At 45.4% G+C, this 22,049-nt stretch overlaps 1 protein-coding gene across 1 annotated transcript in view; it reads left to right on the top strand.

Moving 5' to 3' along the window:
* gpr139 (G protein-coupled receptor 139) overlaps positions 1 to 20,962 on the top strand; it is an 80,112-nt gene extending 59,150 nt beyond the window's left edge. Inside the window, exon 2 of the mRNA XM_080206174.1 lies at positions 20,028 to 20,962. Within this exon, the coding sequence (XP_080062300.1) occupies positions 20,028 to 20,962 (935 nt within the window). The remainder of the gene's footprint in view (positions 1 to 20,027) is intronic.
* The last annotated feature ends 1,087 nt before the right edge of the window (positions 20,963 to 22,049 follow it).

Genomic DNA, 22,049 nt, shown 5'->3' with positions numbered 1-22,049 from the left:
GTTGTCTATATGGATTTTAGTAAAGCGTTTGACAAGGTCCCTCTTGGCAGGTTGGTGCAAAAGGTTAAATCTCATGGGATAAAAGGAGAGCGAGCTAGATGGGTGGAGAACTGGCTTGGCCACAGGAGACAGAAGGTAGCAGTGGAAGGGTTTTTTCCAGCTGGAGGTCAGTGACCAGTGGTGTTCCGCAGGGCTCTGTACTGGGACCTCTGCTATTTGTGATATATATAAATGATTTGGAAGAAGGTGTAACTGGAGTGATCAGTAAGTTTGCTGACGACACAAAGATGGCCAGAGTTGCGGATAGTGATGAACATTGTCAGAGAATACAGCAGGATATCGATAGGCTGGAAAATTGGGCGGAGAAATGGCAGATGGAATTTAATCCAGATAAATGCAAGGTGATGCATTTCAGTAGATCTAACGTAGGGGGGAGCTATACAATAAATAGCAGAACCATCAGGAGTATAGATGCACAGAGGGATCTGGGTGTGCAAGTCCACAGATCCTTGAAGGTGGCAGCACAGGTGGAGAGGGTGGTGGAGAAGGCATATGGCATGCTTGCCTTTATTGGATGGGGCATAGAGTATAAAAGTTGGCATATGATTAATCCAGCTTTCATTAATCGAGGGATTGAGTTTAGGAGTCGGGAGGTAATGCTGCATCTGTATAAGTCCCTTGTCAGACCCCACTTGGAGTACTGTGCGCAGTTCTGGTCACCTCATTACAGGAGGGACGTGGAGGCTATTGAAAGGGTGCAGAGGAGATTTACAAGGATGTTGCCTGGATTGGGTGGCATGCCTTATGAAGATAGATTGAGAGAGCTCGGTCTTTTCTCCCTGGTAAGACGAAGGTTGAGATGTGACCTGATAGAGGTGTATAAGATGTTGAGAGGTATTGATCGGGTGGATTCTCAGAGGCTTTTTCCCAGGGCTGAAATGGCTGTCACAAGAGGACACAGTTTTAAGGTGCTGGGGAGCAGGTACAGAGGAAATGTCAGGGGTAAGTTTTTCACTCAGAGGGTGGGGGTGAGTGGAATCGGCTGCCGTCGGTGGTGGTGGAGGCAAACTCGCTGGGGTCTTTTAAGAGACTTCTGGATGAGTATATGGGATTTAATGGGATTGAGGGTTATAGGTAAGTCTAGTAGGTAGCGATGTGATCGGCGCAACTTGTGGGCCGAAGGGCCTGTTTGGTCTGTAGTTTTTCTATGTTTCTATGGGGAATTTTTCTATGGGGAACCAATATCCTGGGGGGTAAATTTGCAAAGACTATGCAGGGAGGTTTAAACTGATTCGGAGGGGGGGTGGGATCCTGAGTAGAGGGGGTGAAAGTGAGGGGGGCATAGATGGGGATTGCAATGCACGGCATCGCGGGGGTGGGACGGAGCAGGGTTTGAAATGTGTATACTTTAATGCGAGGAGTATTCGCAATAACGTGGATGAACTTGCAGCGTGGATCAGTACCTGGGACTTTGATGTTGTGGCCATTTCAGAGACGTGGATAGAGCAGGGACAGGAATGGTTGTTGCAGGTTCCGGGGTTCAAATGCTTTAGTCGGAGTAGAGAAGGAGGTAGAAGTGGGGGAGGGGTAGCATTATTAGTCAAGGACTGTGTCACAGTGACAGAGAGGAAGTTTGATGAGGACTTGTCTGTTGAGGTAGTATGGGCTGAGGTTAGAAATAGGAGAGGAGAGGTCACCCTGTTGGGAGTCTTTTATAGACCTCCTAAAAGTTCTAGAGAGGTTGAGGAAAGGATTGCGGAGATGATCCTGGTTAGGAGTGAAAGTAATAGGGTAATTGTTATGGGGGACTTTAATTTTACTAATATAGATTGGAATTGCTATAGCTCTAGCTCGTTAGAGGGGTCAGTTTTTGTACAAAGCGTGCAGGAAGGTTTTTTGACTCAGTATGTTGATAGGCCAACTAGAGGTGAAGCTATATTGGATTTGGTGCTGGGAAATGAGCCAGACCAGGTGTTAGACTTGGAAGTTGGTGTGCATTTTGGTGATAGTGACCACAATTCGGTTACGTTCACCTAAGTGATGGAAAGGGATAGGCATGAATCTCGGGTCAGTAGTTTTAGCTGGGGGAAGGGTAATTATGAGGCTATTAGGGGAGAATTAGGAAGCATAGGTTGAACTAGGAGATTACAGGGACTGGGAACGTCCGAAATGTGGAGTTTTTTCAAGGAGCAGCTACTGCGAGTCCTTGATAGGTATGTCCCTGTCAGGCAAGGAGGAATTGGTAGAGCTAGGGAACCGTGGTGCACTAAAAAAGTTGATTCGTTGGTTAAAAAGAAAAAGGAGGCTTATGTTTGGATGAGACTTGAGGGCTCAGGTAGTGCACTAGAGAGCTTTAGATTGGCTAGGAGGGAGTTGAAGAGTGAATTAAGAAGGGCTAAAAGAGGACATGAGAAGACTTTGGCTGATAGAATTAAGGAGAATCCTAAGGCGTTCTATAGGTATGTTAAGAACAGAAGGTTGGTTAGGGCAAGATTAGGGCCAGTTACAGACAGCAGAGGGAAGTTGTGTGTGGAACCGGAAGAGATTGGTGAGGCATTGAACCAATATTTCTCTTCGGTGTTCACGCAGGGGGACAGGAATGTAGCTGAGGAGAACACTGGGTTGCAGGGGTGTAAACTAGACAGTATTGCAGTTGGTAAGGGGGATGTGCTGGATATTCTTGAGGGGTTGAAAATAGATAAGTCCCCTGGTCCGGACGGGATTTACCCTAGGATTCTCTGGGAGGCAAGAGAGGTGATTGCAGAGCCTCTGGCTCTGATCTTCAGGTCGTCGTTGGTCTCTGGTATAGTACCGGAAGATTGGAGGATAGCGAATGTTGTCCCATTGTTTAAGAAGGGGAACAGAGACTTCCCCGGGAATTATAGACCGGTGAGTCTTACTTCTGTTGTGGGCAAGGTTTTAGAAAAAATTATTAGGGATAGGATTTATAGTTATTTGGAGAGTAATGAATTGATTGGAGATAGTCAGCATGGTTTTGTAGCGGGTAGGTCATGCCTTACTAACCTTATTGAGTTTTTTGAGAAAGTGACCAAAGAGGTGGATGGGGGTAAGGCAGTTGACGTGGTATATATGGATTTTAGTAAGGCGTTTGATAAGGTTCACCATGGTAGGCTTCTGCAGAAAATGCAGATGTATGGGATTGAGGGTAATCTAGGAAATTGGATCAGGAATTGGCTAGCAGATAGGAGACAGAGGGTGGTGGTTGATGGTAAAAGAAATTTGCTGATGACACCAAGATTGGGGGAAAGGCAAATTGTGCGGAGGGTGTGGAGAGTCTGCAGAAGGATCTAGATAGGCTGGGCGAATGGGCCAGGAAATGGCAAATGGAATTTAATGTTGGCAAGTGTGAGGTGGTCCACTTTGGTAGGAAGAATGGTAGGAAGGACTATTACTTACGTGGCGAAAAACTGCAGCAGGCGACGGTGCAGAGGGACCTCGGGGTCCTTGTGCATGAGTCGCAAAAACCCAGCCTGCAGGTGCAGCAGGTGGTCAGGAAGGCGAATGGGATGCTGGCCTTCATAGCGAGGGGGATTGAATATAAAAGTAGGGAGGTCTTGCTGCAGCTGTATAGGGCACTGGTGAGGCCGCAGCTGGAGTACTGTGTGCAGTTTTGGGCGCCGCACCTGCGCAAAGATATTTTGGCCTTGGAGGGAGTGCAGAGGAGGTTTACTAGGCTGATACCGGAGCTGAGGGGGTTGAGCTATGAGGAGAGGCTGAATAAACTAGGCTTGTACTCGTTAGAGTTTAGAAGAATGAGGGGAGATCTCATTGAGACGTATAAGATGATGAATGGGATGGATAGGATAGAGGTGGAGAGACTCTTCCCGCTCAAAAAAGTCAGTAGGACTAGGGGGCACAGCCTCAAGATAAAGGGGAGGCGGTTTAGAACGGAGTTGAGGAGGAACTTCTTCACTCAAAGGGTGGTGAATCTCTGGAATTCTCTGCCCGTTGAAGTGGTGGAGGCTGCCTCGCTAAATATTTTTAAGAAGCTGGTTGATGGGTTCTTGATAAGAGAGGGGATTAAGGGTTGTGGGGAGAGGGCGGGAAAGTGGAACTGAGCCACGACAGATCAGCCATGATCTTATTGAATGGCGGGGCAGGCTCGAAGGGCTAGATGGCCTACTCCTGCTCCTATTTCTTATGTTCTTATGTTCTTATGTAAATATTCGTCATGGAGTTCAGTTACGAGTGGTGTGCCTCAGGGATCTGTTTTGGGGCCACTGCTGTTTGTAATTATTATAAATGATCTGGATGAGGGTATAGCTGGGTGGATTAGTAAATTTGCTGATGACACCAAAGTCGGAGGTGTGGTAGATTGTGATGAAGGGTGTCATAGTTTGCAGGGAGACTTAGACAGGTTGCAGAGCTGGGCCGAGAGGTGGCGGATGGAGTTTAATGCGGGGAAGTGTGAGGTAATTCACTTTGGTAGGAATAACAGATGTGTTGAGTATAGGGCTAACGGGAGGACTCTGAATAGTGTGGATGAACAGAGGGATCTAGGTGTATGTGTACATAGATCCCTGAAAGTTGGGAATCAAGTAGATAAGGTTGTTAAGAAGGCATACGGTGTCTTGGCGTTTATTGGTAGGGGGATTGAATTTAGGAGTCGCAGCGTCATGTTGCAACTGTACACAACTCTGGTGCGGCCGCACTTGGAGTACTGTGTGCAGTTCTGGTCCCCACATTACAGGAAGGATGTGGAGGCTTTGGAGAGGGTGCAGAGGAGGTTTACCAGGATGTTGCCTGGTATGGAGGGGAGGTCCTATGAGGAGAGACTGAGGGATTTGGGGTTGTTTTCACTGGAAAGAAGGCGGCTAAGAGGGGATCTTATTGAAACATATAAGATGATTAGAGGTTTAGATAGGGTGGATAGTGATAGCCTTTTTCCTCGGATGGAGAAAGCTAACACGAGGGGGCATGGCTTTAAATTAAGGGGGGGGTAGTTATAGGACGGATGTCAGGGGTAGGTTCTTTACCCAGAGGGTGGTGAGGGATTGGAATGCCCTGCCTGCTGCAGTTGTAAATGCGCCTAGTTTGGGGGCGTTTAAGAGATCCGTGGATAGGTTTATGGATGAAAAGGGATTGGTTTAGGTTAGAGGGTCATTGTTTTTTAACTGGTCGGCGCAACATCGTGGGCCGAAGGGCCTGTTCTGCGCTGTAATGTTCTATGTTCTATGTTCTATGATGTTGCAGCTATATTGAACATTGGTTAGGCCACATTTGGAGTACTGCATCCAGTTATGGTCGCCGCACTACCAGAAGGATGTGGAGGCTTTGGAGAGAGTACAGAAAAGGTTTACCAAGATGTTGGCTGGTCAGGAGGGTCTTAGCTATGAGGAGAGATTGAGCAAACTGGGGTTGTTCTCCCTGGAAAGACAGAGGATGAGGGGAGACCTAATAGAGGTGTACAAAATTATGAAGGGCATAGATAGGGTGAACAGTGGGAAACTTTTTCCAGGTCGGAGGTGACGAAGACAAGGGGTCACAAGTTCAAGGTAAGGGGGGCAAGGTTCAACACCGATATCGGGGGACGCATTTTACACAGAGAGTGGTGGGGGCCTGGAATGCATTACCAAGCAAGGTGGTAGAGGCGGACACACTGGAATCGTTTAAGACTTATCTGGATAGCTACATGAACAGACTGGGAGAAGAGGGATACAAAGAGATGGTCTAGTTGGGTGCATAAGGGGCGTAGGTTTGGAGGGCTGAAGGGCCTGTTCCTGTGCTGTATTGTTCTTTGGTCTTTGTTCTTGTTCTTTTTGTTTTTCTACAAAACATCTTTTTTCGGAAATGCTCAAACAAATAAATGTTTCTGAACAGAAGAGCATTGTGTGCAAGAGAATCTCTTTGAGAGTAAGAAGCCAACATACCCTAAAATAAAACAACAATAGTTGACATCCAGGTTAAGATAACAAAGACGGAAATTATATTTAGGCAGGTTTAGCATTTCTAATTAGTATCCCACAGAGCAATGTCTCTTCCCAATCACAACAAGCTGACAAAATTGTATTATTCTTCATCGAAGGAGAGATTGAGGAAAGACATAATTCAGGTGCTTTTAAAAAATGTTCCGTATCCATAAAATAGCACAGCTGCAGAAAGATAATTGCAAATAAGCGACAATACGAACAATAAGCAAGAGCATGGCATCAATAAATGATTAGATACAGCCACAGAAAGCAGGGGGTGGGAGAGAGTGCCAGGGATGAGAATAAAAGGTCAAAGCTTATAAGGTATGATTGAAGTTTTCAAATGCTAAAAGGTTTACATAATGCAGCTGGAAGCTGGATATTTCAGTTAGATTTTGATTGTATTGCTGAACAGACTGAATGCAAAATTGGCAAACCTTAAAAGAAGCCGCAAAGAGAAAGCATTTGTTTTGTCTGTCAAGTGAAAGATTTGGGGAACTGATCTGGATTAAAAGCATTAATGTTGATTAATGATTTTGTTTAAAAAAGACTTTGATGAATATCTGGTTAAGAAACGATTGAAGTGTATGAGGAAAGCCATACATACAGAGCACAATAACACGTCACAGGATGGAACTCTCTCTCTCTCTCACACGCAGAATGGGGCTTTGAGGGAGATGCTGATAGATTTATATTCAATGGGGCTCAGTGGCAGGAAAATTTTGATAATTGTTTTCCAATTTTTGTGTGGCCAACTCTTTCAGGAATTTAATTAACTTTGGATAAGAATGCAAGTTATATCTATTGATGAAACAATCTGGGTGGGATATTTCTCCCTCTCTGTGGTGTTTCACAGCAGTGGGAGGTGGTGTGGCTCTCACTGGCAGCAGGAACTTGTCAATAAAGTTTCCAGTTGAATGCATCTCCCGTCGCCAGGAGCCCCGTGGTGGGGATAGCTGTTGGTGGGACCGTCAGTTCCTACTGTATTGTGCAGAGGCAAGATTCTGGCGATAGTTTTTCCCCTCTCCATACTGCTCTAAACATTGTTTTTTTGGCTTGAAATGTTTGAAATCTCATGCACTAAACAGAGAGATAGAATATCCAACAACTGGATCATAGAAAAGCAGATTATTGATCAAACCCAGTAAAACATCTGAATTAAAAGTCTACTGATGACCATGAAACCATTTTTGATTGTCAGAAAATCCCATCTGATTGAAGGAAATCTGTCATCCTTACCCGGTCTGGCCTACATGTGACTCCCAAGCAACTAGGGATGGGTAATAAATGCTGTCAGCCAGATATGCCCATGTCCCATGAATGAATATAAAAAGAATTTAACAAAGTGTCATGCATCGGTGCAGGCTTGGAGGGCCAAAGGGCCTGTTTCTGTGCTGTACTGTTCTTCATTCTTTGTAGTCCTCGTCCAATTGCAACAAGACATGGGCAACATCCAGACTTAGGCTGATAAGTGGCAACTAACATTCACACCAAACAACTCCAGGCAATGCCCATGTCCCACAAGAGAGGATGTAAACATCGTTCCTTGACATTCAATGGCATTACCTTCATTAGGATCCCCCACTGTCAACATCCTTGGGGTTACCAGTAAGCAGAAATTCAACTGGACCAGCCATATAAATACTGTGGCTACAAGAGCAGGCCAGAGGCTAGGAATAATGGAGTGAGTAACTCACCTCCTGAGTCCCCAAAGCCTGACCACCTTCTACAAGTTAGGTGTGTGATGGAATAATCTCCAACAGTACTTAAAGACTCATAGAGTCAAAGAGGTTTATAGCATGGAAACAGGCCCTTCAACCCAACTTGTCCATGCCGCCCCTTATTTTAATCAGTAAGCTTGTCTATGGGACTACATTTGGCCCGTATCCCTCTATACCCATCTTACCCATGCAACGGTCTAAATGGTTTTTAAAAGACAAAATTGTACCCGCCTCTATTACTACCTCTGGCAGCTTGTTCCAGACACTCACCAACGTCTGTGTAAAAAAAATTGTCCCTCTGGACACTTTTGTATCTCTCCCCTCTCACCTTAAACCTATGCTGTCTAGTTTTAGACTCCCCTACCTTTGGGAAAAGATACCGACTATCTAGCTGATCTGTGCCCCTCATTATTTTATAGACCTCTATAAATTACCCCTCAGTCTTCTACGCTCCAGAGAAAAAAGTCCCAGTCTATCCAGAATCTCCTTATAACTCAAATCAAGCCCCAGTAGCATCCTAGTAAATCTTTTCTGCACTCTTTCTAGTTTAATAATATCCTTTCTATAATAGGGTGACCAGAACTGTACACAGTATTCCAAGTGTGGCCTTACCAATGTCTTGTACAACTTCAACAAGACGTCCCAACTCCTGTATTCAATGATCTGACCAATGAAACCAAGCATGCTGAATACCTTCTTCACCACTCTGTCCACCTGTGACTCCACTTTCAAGGAGCTATGAACCTGTATCCCGAGATCTCTTTGTTCTGTAACTCTCCCCAATGCCCTACCATTAACTGAGTAAGTCCTGCCCTGGTTCAATCTACCAATAATAATAGCAGAGTTGTCGTGATGTGAGATTTTAATTTCCCAAATATTGATTGGAATCTCCCTGAGGCAAGGGTACAGAGGAGATGTCAGGAGTAAATTTTTCACTCAGAGGGTGGTGGGTGCGTGGAATGCGCTATCGGCAATGTTGCTGGAGGTGGATTCGATAGGGTCTTTTAAGAGACTTTTAGATAAGTATATGGAACTTAGTAAGATAGAGGGTTATAGGTAAGCCTAGTGATCTCTAACGTAGGGACATGTTCGGCACAACTTTGTGAGCTGAAGGGCCTGTTTAGTGCTGTAGTTTATCTATGTTTCTATGTTACCAAAATACATCACCTCGCATTTATCTAAATTAAGCTCCGTCTGCCACTCGTCAGTCCACTGGCCCAATTGATCGCGATAACACTCAAGAAACTTGACACCATTCAGAACAAAGCAGCCCCTCTTGATTGCTACCCCTTCCAAAAACATTCACTCCCTCCACCACTGACGCCCAGGGGCAGCAGTGTGTACCATCTACAAGGTGCACTGCAAGAACTCACCAAGGTTTCTCAGACAGTATCTTCCAAACGGGCTGGAAGGACTGAATGATCTACTCCTGCTTCTATTCTATATTTCTATATATTGCATTTCTCCTTGGGCAATATTTGGAACTTGACTGAATTCATAAAGTTTCAAATCACAAGTTTACATCGAGTCAGAGAGGTTTACAGCACGGAAACAGGCCCTTCGGCCCAACTTGTCCATGCCACCTTTTTTTTGAAGCCCTAAGCCAATTCCAATTGCCCGCATTTGGCCCATATCCCTCTAAACCCATCGTACCCATGTAACTGTCTAAATACTTTTTAAAAGACAAAATTGTACCCGCCTCTACTACTGCCTCTGGCAGCTCATTCTAGACACTCACCACCCTCTGGGTGAAAAAATTGCCCCTCTGGACACTTTTGTATCTCTCCCCTCTCACCTTAAACCTCTGCCCTCTAGTTTTAGACTCCCCTACCTTTGGGAAAAGATATTGACTATCTCACTGATCTGTGCCCCCCATTATTTTATAGACCTCTATAAGATCACCCCTCAGCCTCCTACACTCCAGAGAAAAAAGTCCCAGTCTATCCAGCCTCTCCTTATAACTCAAACCATCAAGTCCCAGTAGCATCCTAGTAAATCTCTTCTGGACCCTTGCTAGTTTAATAATATCCTTTCTCTAATAGGGTGACCAGAACTATACACAGTATTCCAAGTGTGGTCTTACCAATGTCTTGTACAACTTTAACAAGATGTCCCAATTCCTGTATTCGATGTTCTGACCGATGAAACCAAGCATTCTGAATGCCTTCTTCACCACTCTGTCCACCTGCGACTCCACTTTCAAGGAGCTATGAACCTGTACCCCTAGATCTCTTTGTTCTGTAACTCTCCCCAACGCCCTACCATTAACTGAGTAAGTCCTGCCCTGGTTCAATCTACCAAAATGCATCACCTCACATTTATCTAAATTAAACTCCATCTGCCATTCGTCAGCCCACTGGCCCAATTGATCAAGATCCCATTGTAATCGGAGATAACTTTCTTCACTGTCCACTATCTTAGTGTCATCTGCAAACTTACTAACCATGCCTCCTATATTCTCATCCAGATCATTAATATAAATGACAAATATCAGTGGGCCCAGCACTGATCCCTGAGGCACACCGCTGGTCACAGGCCTCCAGTTTGAAAAGCAACTCTTGACAACCATCCTCTGACTTCTGTCAAGAAACCAATTTTGCATCCATTTAGATACCTCACCCTGGATCCAGTGAGATTTAATCTTATGCAACAATCTACCATGTGGTACCTTGTCAAAGGCCTTGCTAAAGTCCATGTAGACAACATCAACCGCACTGCCCTCATCTGCCTTCTTGGTTACCCCTTCAAAAAAACGCAATCAAATTTGTGAGACATGATTTTCCACTCACAAAGCCATGCTGACTGCCCCTAATCAGCCCTTGCATCTCTAAATGCCTGTAGATCCTGTCTCTCAAAATACCTTCCAACAATTTACCCACCACAGATGTAAGGCTCACTGGCCTGTAGTTCCCAAGCTTTTCCCTACAGCCCTGGGCTTCAGCACTGGGTAAAAATCAAACTCTGTTTCATTCAGGTTTTCACTATAATTTAGTTACTGAAAATGCAAAAGCCAAGTTTATAACCACATCGTACAATAATAATCATGCACATCCTGTATGAACCTCTTCAGATTCACCTCTTTAAACCAATCCAATTAAACTGCTCCTTACAACTGGAATCCTTTGAGTTTCTAATTGATCTTGGATAGTTTCTCTCTCCAGCTCTGTAAACAGGAGTATTCTGAACCACTAGTCTCCTTTGATACAATGACAACAGCAGCTAACTGGAGGCAACATACTAATGATAGAAATCTCACAAATTAAATTCCGCAATTTGTAAGAAGCAAGAAAAAGCGATGGAGAGGCTCTACTGCAATATCAGTTTCTAAAGAATAGCACATGTCAATGATATTGTTCTGGTGAATAGAAATAGGTGATGGGCTTATAAACAGGAGACTGACACCGGCATTCTCACCATCCTTGCCCACTGGGCTCTGCAGAGACTGCAACACATCGAGACCCCTGGGAATGTTTACATTGGTGACATAGAACATAGAACATAGAACACTACAGCACAAACAGGCCCTTCGGCCCACGAGTTGCGCCGATCTAATCAACACCTACCAATCTATAGACCTATCTATAACCCCCAATCCCATAAAACCCCATGTACTCATCCAGAAGTCTTTTAAAAGACCCCAGCGAGTTCGCCTCCACCACCACTGACGGCAGCCGATTCCATTCACTCACCACCCTCTGAGTGAAAAACTTACCCCTAACATCACTTCTGAACCTCCCTCCCCGCACCTTAAATCTGTGTCCTCTCGTAGCGACCATTTCAACCCGGGGAAATAGCCTCTGAGAATCCACCCTATCTATTCCTCTCAACATTTTATAAACTTCTATCAGGTCGCCTCTCAACCTTCGTCTCTCCAGGGAAAAGAGTCCCAGCTCCCTCAACCTAACTTCACAAGGCATGCCTCCCAGTCCAGGCAACATCCTTGTAAATCTCCTCTGTACCCTTTCAATAGCTTCTACATCTTTCCTATAGTGAGGCGACCAGAACTGCGCACAGTACTCCAAATGAGGCCTGACAAGGGTCTTATAAAGTTGCAGCATTACCTCCCGACTCCTAAACTCAATCCCTCGATTAATGAAGGCCAGTACACCATACGCCTTCTTGACCACATCCTCCACCTGCGAGGCCGATTTAAGAGTCCTGTGGACCCGGACCCCAAGATCCTTCTGCTCTTCAACACTACTCAGACTTCTGCCCTTGATAGTGCACCCGTTCATCCCATTGGTCCTGCCAAAATGGACCACTACACATTTATCCGCGTTGAAGTCCATCTGCCACTTCTCCGCCCAGTCTTGCATCCTATTTATGTCCTGCTGCAACTTTTGACATCCTTCCAGACCATCCACAACACCACCGACCTTCGTGTCATCAGCGAACTTACTAACCCATCCCTCCATTTCCTCATCCAGGTCATTTATGAAAATGACAAACAGCAAGGGTCCTAGAACAGATCCCTGGGGCACTCCACTGGTGACTGACCTCCATGCTGAAAAAGACCCATCCACAACCACTCTCTGCCTTCTGCAGGCAAGCCAGTCCTGGATCCACAAGGCCAAAGACCCTTGGATCCCATGCCCTCTCACCTTCTCAAGAAGTCTTGCATGGGGGACCTTATCAAACGCCTTGCTGAAGTCCATGTACACCACGTCCACGGCACTTCCTTCATCAATGTGTTCAGTCACATTATCGAAGAACTCAACTAGGCTCGTAAGGCACGACCTGCCCTTGACAAAACCATGCTGACTATTTCTGATCATGTCAAACCTCTCCAAATGCTCGTAGATCTTGTCCCTCAGAAGCCTCTCCATCAGCTTACCAACCACTGAGGTCAGACTCACCGGTCGGTAATTTCCCAGGCTATCTCTGTTCCCTTTCTTGAAAATAGGAACTACATCCTCAATCCTCCAATCTTCCGGAACCTCTCCCGTCTCCATCGACGACGCAAAGATCATCGCCAGGGGCTTTGCAATCACTTCTCTCGCCTCCCACAGTATCCTGGGGTACATCCCATCTGGTCCCGGCGACTTATCTACCTTGATAGAATTCAAAAGTTCTAACACATCCTCCTCCTTAATATCCACATCCTCAATCTTTTCCATCTGTTTCAAATCCGTAGCAAAATCTCCCAGATCAGTTTCCACCGTGAATACTGAGGCAAAGTACTCATTAAGCACCTCTGCCATTTCCTCTGGTTCCACACAGACCTTTCCCCCTTCACCTTTTATAGGTCCTATCCCTTCTCATCCTTTTACTTTTCACATATTTATAGAAGGCCTTGGGATTCTCCTTAATCTTACCTGCCAAGGTCTTCTCATGACCCCTTCTGGCTCTCCTAATTTCCCTTTTAAGCGCCTTTCTACAATCCTTATACTCCTCAAGATCCTTAACATCTCCTAGCTCCCTGACCCTTTTGTACACCTTCCTTTTCCTCCTGACTAGGTTCAACACAGCCTTCGTGCACCACGGTTCCCGCAACCTACCAAAACCTCCTTGTCTCATCGGAACGTTGTCGTGCAGAGCTCCAGACAAACATTCCTTGAATATCCGCCACCTTCCTTCGGTACTTTTCCCCAAGAATGCCTCCTTCCAGTTTATTTGTCCAATTAACTTCCTGATGTCTTCGTATTTCCCCTTACTCCAGACAAACACCTTCCCAGCCTGCCTGATCCTATCTCGTTCCAATGCAATTGTGAAGGAGATAGAATTATGATCACCATTCCCAAGATGCTCTCCTACCGAGAGATCCGTCACCTGTCCTGGTTCATTCGCCAGTACCAGGTCAAGTACAGCCTCTCCTCTCGTAGGCTTATCCACGTACTGTGTCAGGAAACCTTCCTGAACACACCTAACAAACTCCTCCCCATCCAAACCCCTTACCCTAGGGATATTCCAGTTGATGTTTGGGAAATTGAAGTCCCCCATCATGACAACTCTGTTATTACTACATCTCTCTAGAATCTGTTTCCCTGTCTGTACCTCAACTTCCCTGTCACTATTGGGCGGCCTATAGAATACACCCAGCCAAGTTTTCGACCCTTTGCTGGTCCTAACTTCCACCCACAGAGACTCTGTAGATAGTCCCTCCACGTCATCCTCCTTCTCTGCAGCCATGACACTGTCCCTGATCAACAGTGCCACTCCACCACCTCTTCTGCCACCCTCCCTGTCCTTCCTGAAGCATCTGAATCCTGGCACCTGAAGTACCCAGTCCTGTACCTGAGACATCCAAGTCTCCGTAATGGCCACCACATCACATTGCCAAGCAGCAATCCACGCCCTAAGCTCATCTACCTTATTTACTACACTCCTGGCATTAAAATAGATACACTTCAGCCCCTCAGTCTGGGCATTTCCATTCTCCACCCCCTGTCTAACCTCCCTCTCATACTGTCTACAGTCCTTCCCTACCTGGGAGCTAACCTCCTCCGTCCCAGTCTCCCCATCACAATTCCCTCCCCCCATCCTTTCTAGTTTAAAAGTCCCCCGGTAGCCTTAGCCAGTCTTCCCTCCAAGATATTAGTCCCCCTGGGATTAATATCCCCCTGGTGTCCCCCTGGTGACATTTTCTTTGACATTTTGTGTTAGTTACAGTGTCTCATCAGTAGCTGCCATCACCCCACCACCCCCCCGCCCCGCCCCCACTGTCCCCCCTGCCCCCACTGTCCCCCCCACTGTCCCCCCCTCCACTGTTCCCCACCCCACTGTCCCCCCCACCACTGTTCCCCCCCCCACTGTCCCCCCCCACTGTCCCCCCCCACTGTTCCCCCCCCACTGTCCCCCCCCTCCACTGTCCCCCCCCACTGTCCCCCCCACCACTGTTCCCCCCCCACTGTCCCCCCCCACTGTCCCCCCCGCCACTGTCCCCCCCCACTGTTCCCCGCCCCCCACTGTTCCCCCCCCCATTGTTCCCCCCCCCCCCCATCTTTAATATTTATTTTATTGATCGGTGCTTCTACTCAAAAGAAGGTCGTCAGTAAGGTATACGGCATGCTTGCCTTCATCGGCCGGGGCATTGAGCTTAAAAATTGTCAAGTCATGTTGCAGCTTTATAGAACCTTAGTGAGGCCACACTTGGAATATAGTGTTCAATTCTGGTCGCCACATTACCAGAAGGATGTGGAGGTTTTGGGGAGGGTACAGAAAAGATTTACCAGGATGTTGCCTGGTATGGAGGGCATTAGCTATGAGGAGAGGTTGGAGAAACTTGGTTTGTTCTCACTGGAGCGACAGAGGTTGAGGGGCGATCCTGATAGAAGTCTACAAGATTATGAGAGGCATGAACATAAGAACATAAGAAATAGGTGCAGGAGTAGGCCATCTAGCCCTTCGAGCCTGCCCCACCATTCAATAAGATCATGGCTGATCTGAAGTGGCTCAGTTCCACTTTCCCGCTTTCTCCCCATAACCCTTAATTCCCTTGTCTATCAGAAACCTATCTACCCGTGACTTAAATATATTTAGCGAGGCAGCCTCCACCACTTCAACGGGCAGAGAATTCCAGAGATTCACCACCCTTTGAGTGAAGAAGTTCCTCCTCAACTCTGATCTAAACTACCCCCCCCTTATCTTGAGGCTGTGCCCTCTAGTCCTGCTGTCCTTTCTAAGTGGGAAGAATCTCTCTACCTCTACCCTATCCATCCCCATCATTATCTTATACGTCTCTATAAGATCCCCCCTCATCCTTCTAAACTCCAACGAGTACAGACCCAGTCTATTCAGTCTGTCTTCATAGGCCAAACCCCTCATCTCCGGTATCAGCCTAGTGAATCTCCTCTGCACTCCCTCCAAGGCCAAAATATCTTTGCGCAAGTGCAGCGACCAAAACTGCACACAGTACTCCAGCTGCAGCCTCACCAATGCCCTGTACAGCCGCAGCAAGACCTCCCTGCTTTTATATTCAATCCCCCTCGCTATAGAGGCCAACATCCCTGTTGTGGAGGTGGTTACACTCAAACACTTAGCCTGGGAGAGGTGCAGAAGGCCAGGTGTCGAGTGTGAATCCTGTGTAACAGCCACCACTGATCTCTCCCGACCCGCTCTGTCCATTGAGCCACACAGCAGCCTGGGAGAATCCCTGGCAATATTTAATTTGATTAGAATGTGAATTTTCTAACAGTGCCTCACCATGGCTGCCATTCCCATCCATTCGAATATTTTTTGACCACTTTTTTATTGAATGAAAATGGGAATTGGGGATAGCTGGGACACTGGGTTCTGTGGGACGAGAGCTGTGATACCAAACAGTTTCATGAACTCTCTCAATAACAATAAACTCTGTGGTTTGGTGTTGACTTCACTCAGTAACTTGCTCCAGAAACCCTGTGAAGTATAAATGTTAGCTAAATTGAACAATGTAACCCAAAATAATGCAATTTTGGCTTTTTACATCATATGAAAGGAAATGAAAGGCTTGCATTATTATCAGGCAGCGAGGATGCTTCCTCTTCTTTCAGTTAATTAACTTGTAAATAATAAAGCTACTGCATTGAAGAGATTGCTAGCTGCTATTGGAGCTGATTTGAGGGAGATCGTTACTGACCTCCAGATATTCCAGCTTTCAGTCTGCAATTAGATTTCTGTTTCCCCGCAGTGTTTGGCGTGACTGTGACTCTGTTCTGAGCACTGAAACTGTACTTGTTGATTGTTGCTTGGGAAGTAAAGTGAACGAGGGAATTGGCAAGTGGATTTGTCACTCACAGAGAGAAAACAAAACTCTGACAGATTCAGCAACCGCTCGAGCTGACAGGACAACAATATTCACCATTTCAGAACAGTCCAACTTCATCCTCAAGAGTTTAATAATAACCATCTCTTATTTCTGTTTGAAACAGAATGTGTACACCATGAGAAACTCCAGTCCCAATCACAAATTGTATTACAATCCCTGTCAAAGTCGTTAACTTTTGGAAAGAAAGGGATCTCACAGAGTCATTAGGGAAAAAAAAATTCACTTTCAAAACCTTTAATCTAAAATCAAACATTAATTATCAGGTGATAGATATTTCAAATAAAACATAAGTTTCACTTTAAACAGTCGACACAACAAAGCTATGTCACAAGAATAGGAAACATGGGAACAGAGAGGAGGCCACTCAGCCCTCCAGACACACTCCACTGTTCAATAAAATCTTGGCTAATCTGGTTGTTGTCTCCATTTCACTTTCCTGCCTATGCCCCTCCCCCCAGCTCTTTCCTGCCCCCCCCAGTTCACCCCCAGCTCTCCCCCCAACTCCTCCCCAGCTTCCCCACCCACCAGCTCCCCCTGCCCCCAGCTCTCCCCCCGCCCCAGCTTCCACCCCCAGCTCCCCGCCAGCTTCCCTCCCCCCTGCCTTCCCCCCAGCTCTGCCTGCCTCCCAGCTCCCCCTCCCCTCTAGATCCACCTGACCCCCAGCTCCCAACCTCAGGTTCTGCCTCCCCAGCTCTCCCCACCCCAGCTTCCCCACCTCCAGCTCCTCCTGTAACAACATTCCCCCCCCCCCTGCCCCAACTCCCCCGGCCGAGCTCCCTGGTTTATCAGGAATCTGATTAATTCTGCCTTGAATAAATTCACTGACCCCCCAGCCCCATTGCACCCTGGGGAAGAGAATCCCAGAGACCAGCACCCCTCTGAGAGAAACTATTTCCCCTCATCTCCATACTGAGTGCTAGATTCCTAAATTATGCCTACTATCTTCAGTCTCCCCTAAAGGAAGAACCAGCCTCCCTGTGTCCGCTTATCAGTTTCCTTCTATGTTTCAATAAGAACATAAGAAATAGGAGCAGGAGTAGGCCATCTAGCCCCTCAAGCCTGCCCCACCATTCAATAAGATCATGGCTGATCTGTCATGTGGAACTGATCCACTTCAGATCAGCCATGATCTTATTGAATGGCGGGGCAGGCTCGAAGGGCTAGATGGCCTACTCCTGCTCCTATTTCTTATGTTCTTACGTTCTTATAAGATGATCAGAGGGTTAGATAGGGTGGACATTGAGAGCCTTTTTCCTCGGATGGTGATGGCTAACACGAGGGGACATAGCTTTAAATTGAGGGGTGGTAATTATAGGACGGATGTCAGAGGTAGGTTCTTTACTCAGAGGGTAGTAAGGGTGTGGAATGCCCTGCCTGCAGCAGTTGTGGACTCGCCAACTTTAAGGGCATTCAAATGGACAGTGGATAGGCATATGGATAACATTGGAATAGTTTAGGTTAGAGGGTCATTAGATTGGTTCCACTGGTCGGTGCAACATCGAGGGCCGAAGGGCCTGTACTGCACTGTAATGTTCTATGTTCTTATTAAAGGGAATTAAAGGGACCAAGATTGTTTTATATCTTGTTTATCCTCAGACAAAGATCAAAACTTGGACAAGAATATAGGGGGCATGGTTAGTAAGTTTGCAGATGACACTAAGATAGGTGGAATGATGGACAGTGAGGAAGGTTATCTCCAATTGCAGCGGGATCTTGATCAATTGGGCCAGTGGGCTGACAAATGACAGATGGAGTTAATTTAGACAAACGATAAGTGATGTATGTTGGTAGGTTGAACCAGGGCAGGACTTACTCAGTTAATGGTAGGGAATTAGGGGGAGTTACAGAACAAAGAGATCTAGGGGTACATGTCCATAGCTCTTTGAAAGTGGAGTCACAGGTGGACAGAGTGGTGAAGAAGGCATTCAGCAAGCTTGGTTTCATCGGTCAGAACATTGAATACAGGAGTTGGGACGTCTTGTTGAAGTTGTACAAGACATTGGGAAGGTCACACTTGGAATCCTGTGTACAATTCTGGTCACCCTATTTTAGAAAGGATATTATTAAACTAGAAAGAGCGCAGAAAAGATTTACTAGGATGCTACCAGGACTTGATGGATTGAGTTATAAGGAGAGGCTGAATAGACTGGGGCTTTTTTCTCTGGCACGTAGGAGGCTGAGGGGTGACCTTCTCGAGGTCAATAAAATAATGAGGGGCACAGACAAGGTAGATAGTCAATATCTTTTCCCAAAGGTAGGGGAGTCTAAAACTAAAGAACAAAGAACAAAAACAGCCCGGGAAACAGGCCCTTCGGCCCAACGAGCCCGCGCCGCCATTTTAACATTATCATTCCCCCCTCCACCCATGACCCTTATCTATTCTTATGGCCATCCACATTGAGGGAAACTAATTTAGGGACAATTTATTACCTCCAATCAGCCTAACAGCACATCTTTGGGGTGTGGGAGGAAACTGGAGCACCCGGAGAAAACCCACGCAAGCACGGGGAGAATGCGCAAACTCCCACAGACACCGGCCCAAATCCATGTGTCTGCACAGCAAACAGTGATAGTCACTGAGCTGTCGTCTTGCCCAGTATCTGGTCCAGTTTAAGCACACACTAACGACATGAAGCACTAGGCTATTCTCGAACATCCAAGAGCAGCCCCAGTACGACCCATCGTGTGTATGCCCCTCGTTGGACAACAAGGCGGACCGAAGCACCTGTGAATTAAAAGAGAAAAACATCAGTATCATCCACATCCTTATACGTTACCAGGGACATCCCAAGGCTACTGAACCTTATTTAAAACAATCTCCTATATCCCTCCATCTCCAACCCACTCATGTGCCTGTCTAAGTTACTCTTAAACAACTCCAGCGTGCCTGCCTCCACCACCTTACTTGGCAGAGCATTCCATACCCCCACTACCCTCTGTGTGAAAAACCTCCCTCTAATATCTGTGTTATACCTCGCCCCTCCCCCCCCCCACCCTAAGCCTGTGGCCCCTCGTACTGTGCGTTTCTAACATAGGTAAAAGCTTACCACTGTTTACTCTGTCTATACCCGTCATAATCTTATACACCTCTATTAGATCTCCCCTCAGTCGCCGTCTTTCAAGGGAAAGCAGCCCCAACTAGAGGGCATAGTTTTAAGGTGAGAAAGGGAGAGATACAGAAGGGTCCAGAGGGGCAATTTTTTTCACACAGAGGGTGATGACTGTTTGGAACAAGTTGTCAGAGGTAGTGGTAGAGGCGGGTACAATTTTATCTTTTAAAAAGCACTTAGACAGTTACATGGATACAATGGGTATAGAGGGATGTGAGCCAAGTATGGGCAATTGGGATTAGCTTTGGGGTTTTGAATAAAAGGGTGGCGTGGATACATTGGGCCATGCTGTAAACCTCTATGACTCTAAAGTCTCGGATATTTTTGATAGCGCAATACAAAATTAAAAATTACGCAGAATTTGCCTTGACTGAAAAGGAGAAAATATTTTGCCTGAAATCAGTTTGAAAGAATTTAGTTTTACTTCAGGCAAATAAAATATTCTCAGCATATCAAGAAGTTTGAAATGAGAAATTGGTTGGCAGTACAATGTCTAAATAAACTGTTCTTTTTTTCCCAGCTAACATTCTGACCGTTATTATCCTTTCCCGGCTTGTGGCTAGAAGGCAGAAATCCTCCTACAATTATCTCCTGGCATTGGCTGCCGCAGATATCCTCGTTCTTTTCTTCATCGTCTTTCTTGACTTTCTGCTTGAAGATTTCATTTTGGGTGAACAGCTGCCTCAAATACTGGACAAAATTATTGGAGTCTTAGAATTCTCTTCCAATCACACATCAATTTGGATAACTGTTCCTTTAACCATTGACAGGTACATTGCTGTATGTCACCCATTAAAGTACCACACGGTATCGTATCCAGCTCGCACACGGAAAGTGATATTGAGTGTGTACATCATTTGTTTATTGACCAGCATTCCATATTACTGGTGGCCTAACATCTGGACTGAAAACTATACACGTACCTCCATGCATCAGATCCTGATTTGGATCCACTGCTTTACTGTATACTTAGTGCCATGTTCAATATTCTTTCTTCTGAATTCAATTATTGTTCATAAACTTAAAAGGAAAAATCATTTCCGCATGCGGGGATATTCCACTGGGAAAACAACGGCCATTTTGCTCACTATTACAACTATATTTGCGATCCTCTGGGCACCAAGGATGGTAATGATCCTTTACCATGTCTACGTATCACCGATAAATAATGGTTGGTTAGTTCACATTGTGTCAGATATTGCCAACATGCTAGCTTTACTCAACACAGCAATCAATTTCTTCCTTTATTGCTTTATTAGTAAACGTTTCCGTACAATGGCAGCTGGGACGCTGAAGGCCTTTGTTAAGTGTCAGAAACAGCCGGTGCACTTTTACACAAACCATAACTTTTCCATCACCAGCAGTCCATGGATTTCTCCTGCAAACTCCCATTGCATCAAGATGCTTGTCTACCAATACGATAAGGATGGCAAACCTCTGAAGATATCACCATGAACTGGAACTTCCTGCCTAAAAGGGGAAACAATCTGAAGATCACACTATCTGATCAATTAATGTTCACTAATTGCATTTTAATGGCAACTTCTGATTCCTGCACCATTCTACTGACTTTTCTCAGCATTGAGATGTCAGTCTCTGTTCGTATGTCATTTATATCATTTCTCCAAGAGGAAATTAATAATGATGTACAAGTTAACAGGAGATTCCTGTGTGAAAAATGGAGAAAATAAATGAGTGGAAGACGTAGCAAAAATTGGTGCAAAAAGATTACAAATTGCAAAAAAGTGACAAAGTGCTTAACTTATAATCACTGAAACCAAAAGATTATAAATTATTTATTCTGCTGAAGTACTTGGATTTTTAGTGTTTAATTTAGGATTCTACAGTGCAAATATAAGTGAGTGTTTTCTGAGCATAATGAGTTGATCCTGTTTGTGAATCATTTCGGGATGACCCTCAGGTGAAATATTTGAGGAGATGTGAATTCTTCATTAACAACTTTGTTGTAATTGGGATTTTTAAAAACATGTTCTTGCCACCGATTCAGAGGAACTTCTTTTGACAGTTAAGTTACAAAAGGGGTGGGCTTAGAAAGGAGCAAGCCTGGTTTAAAAACAAATGCTAATTAATTACAATCCGCATGCTGTGTATTGACTGGCCCACAATCATTTATCAAATTTGTTGTTTTGCAAAAACGAATCAATTTGATTCCAGGGAATGTTTTGCAATAATTGTTTGAACTTTCGATACAGAAGCAAAGAGATTGCTACTGTTGAGATTGCCCTGAATATGTGAACACGAACAGACAGGCTGTCAGCAAACACACATTGCACTTTGAAACTTTGAGATGTGTTTGTTCTATAAACAAGACGTCAGACATTGTCTGAAATGCTGCTTTTGTAATTGTGAGCGACTAACAACATTGTGAAGATGAATATTACCGTGTATTGTAGGACTGAAGATCTTGAACAATAATCCCAGTCCATATCCAGCTTCCTTATCTCCATTTCATTTATGTAATCAGTCTGTAAACACATTTTTACAAAGTTAGAATTGAACAGGAGGAGGATGGTGTTTAGGA

Source organism: Carcharhinus amblyrhynchos, chromosome 18 (assembly GCF_965287045.1).
Source record: "Carcharhinus amblyrhynchos chromosome 18, sCarAmb.v2.hapA, whole genome shotgun sequence".
NCBI classification, from domain to species: Eukaryota; Metazoa; Chordata; class Chondrichthyes; order Carcharhiniformes; family Carcharhinidae; genus Carcharhinus; species Carcharhinus amblyrhynchos.
Note: the sequence above shows the minus strand (reverse complement) of the source record. Positions and strands in the feature narration are given on the sequence as shown.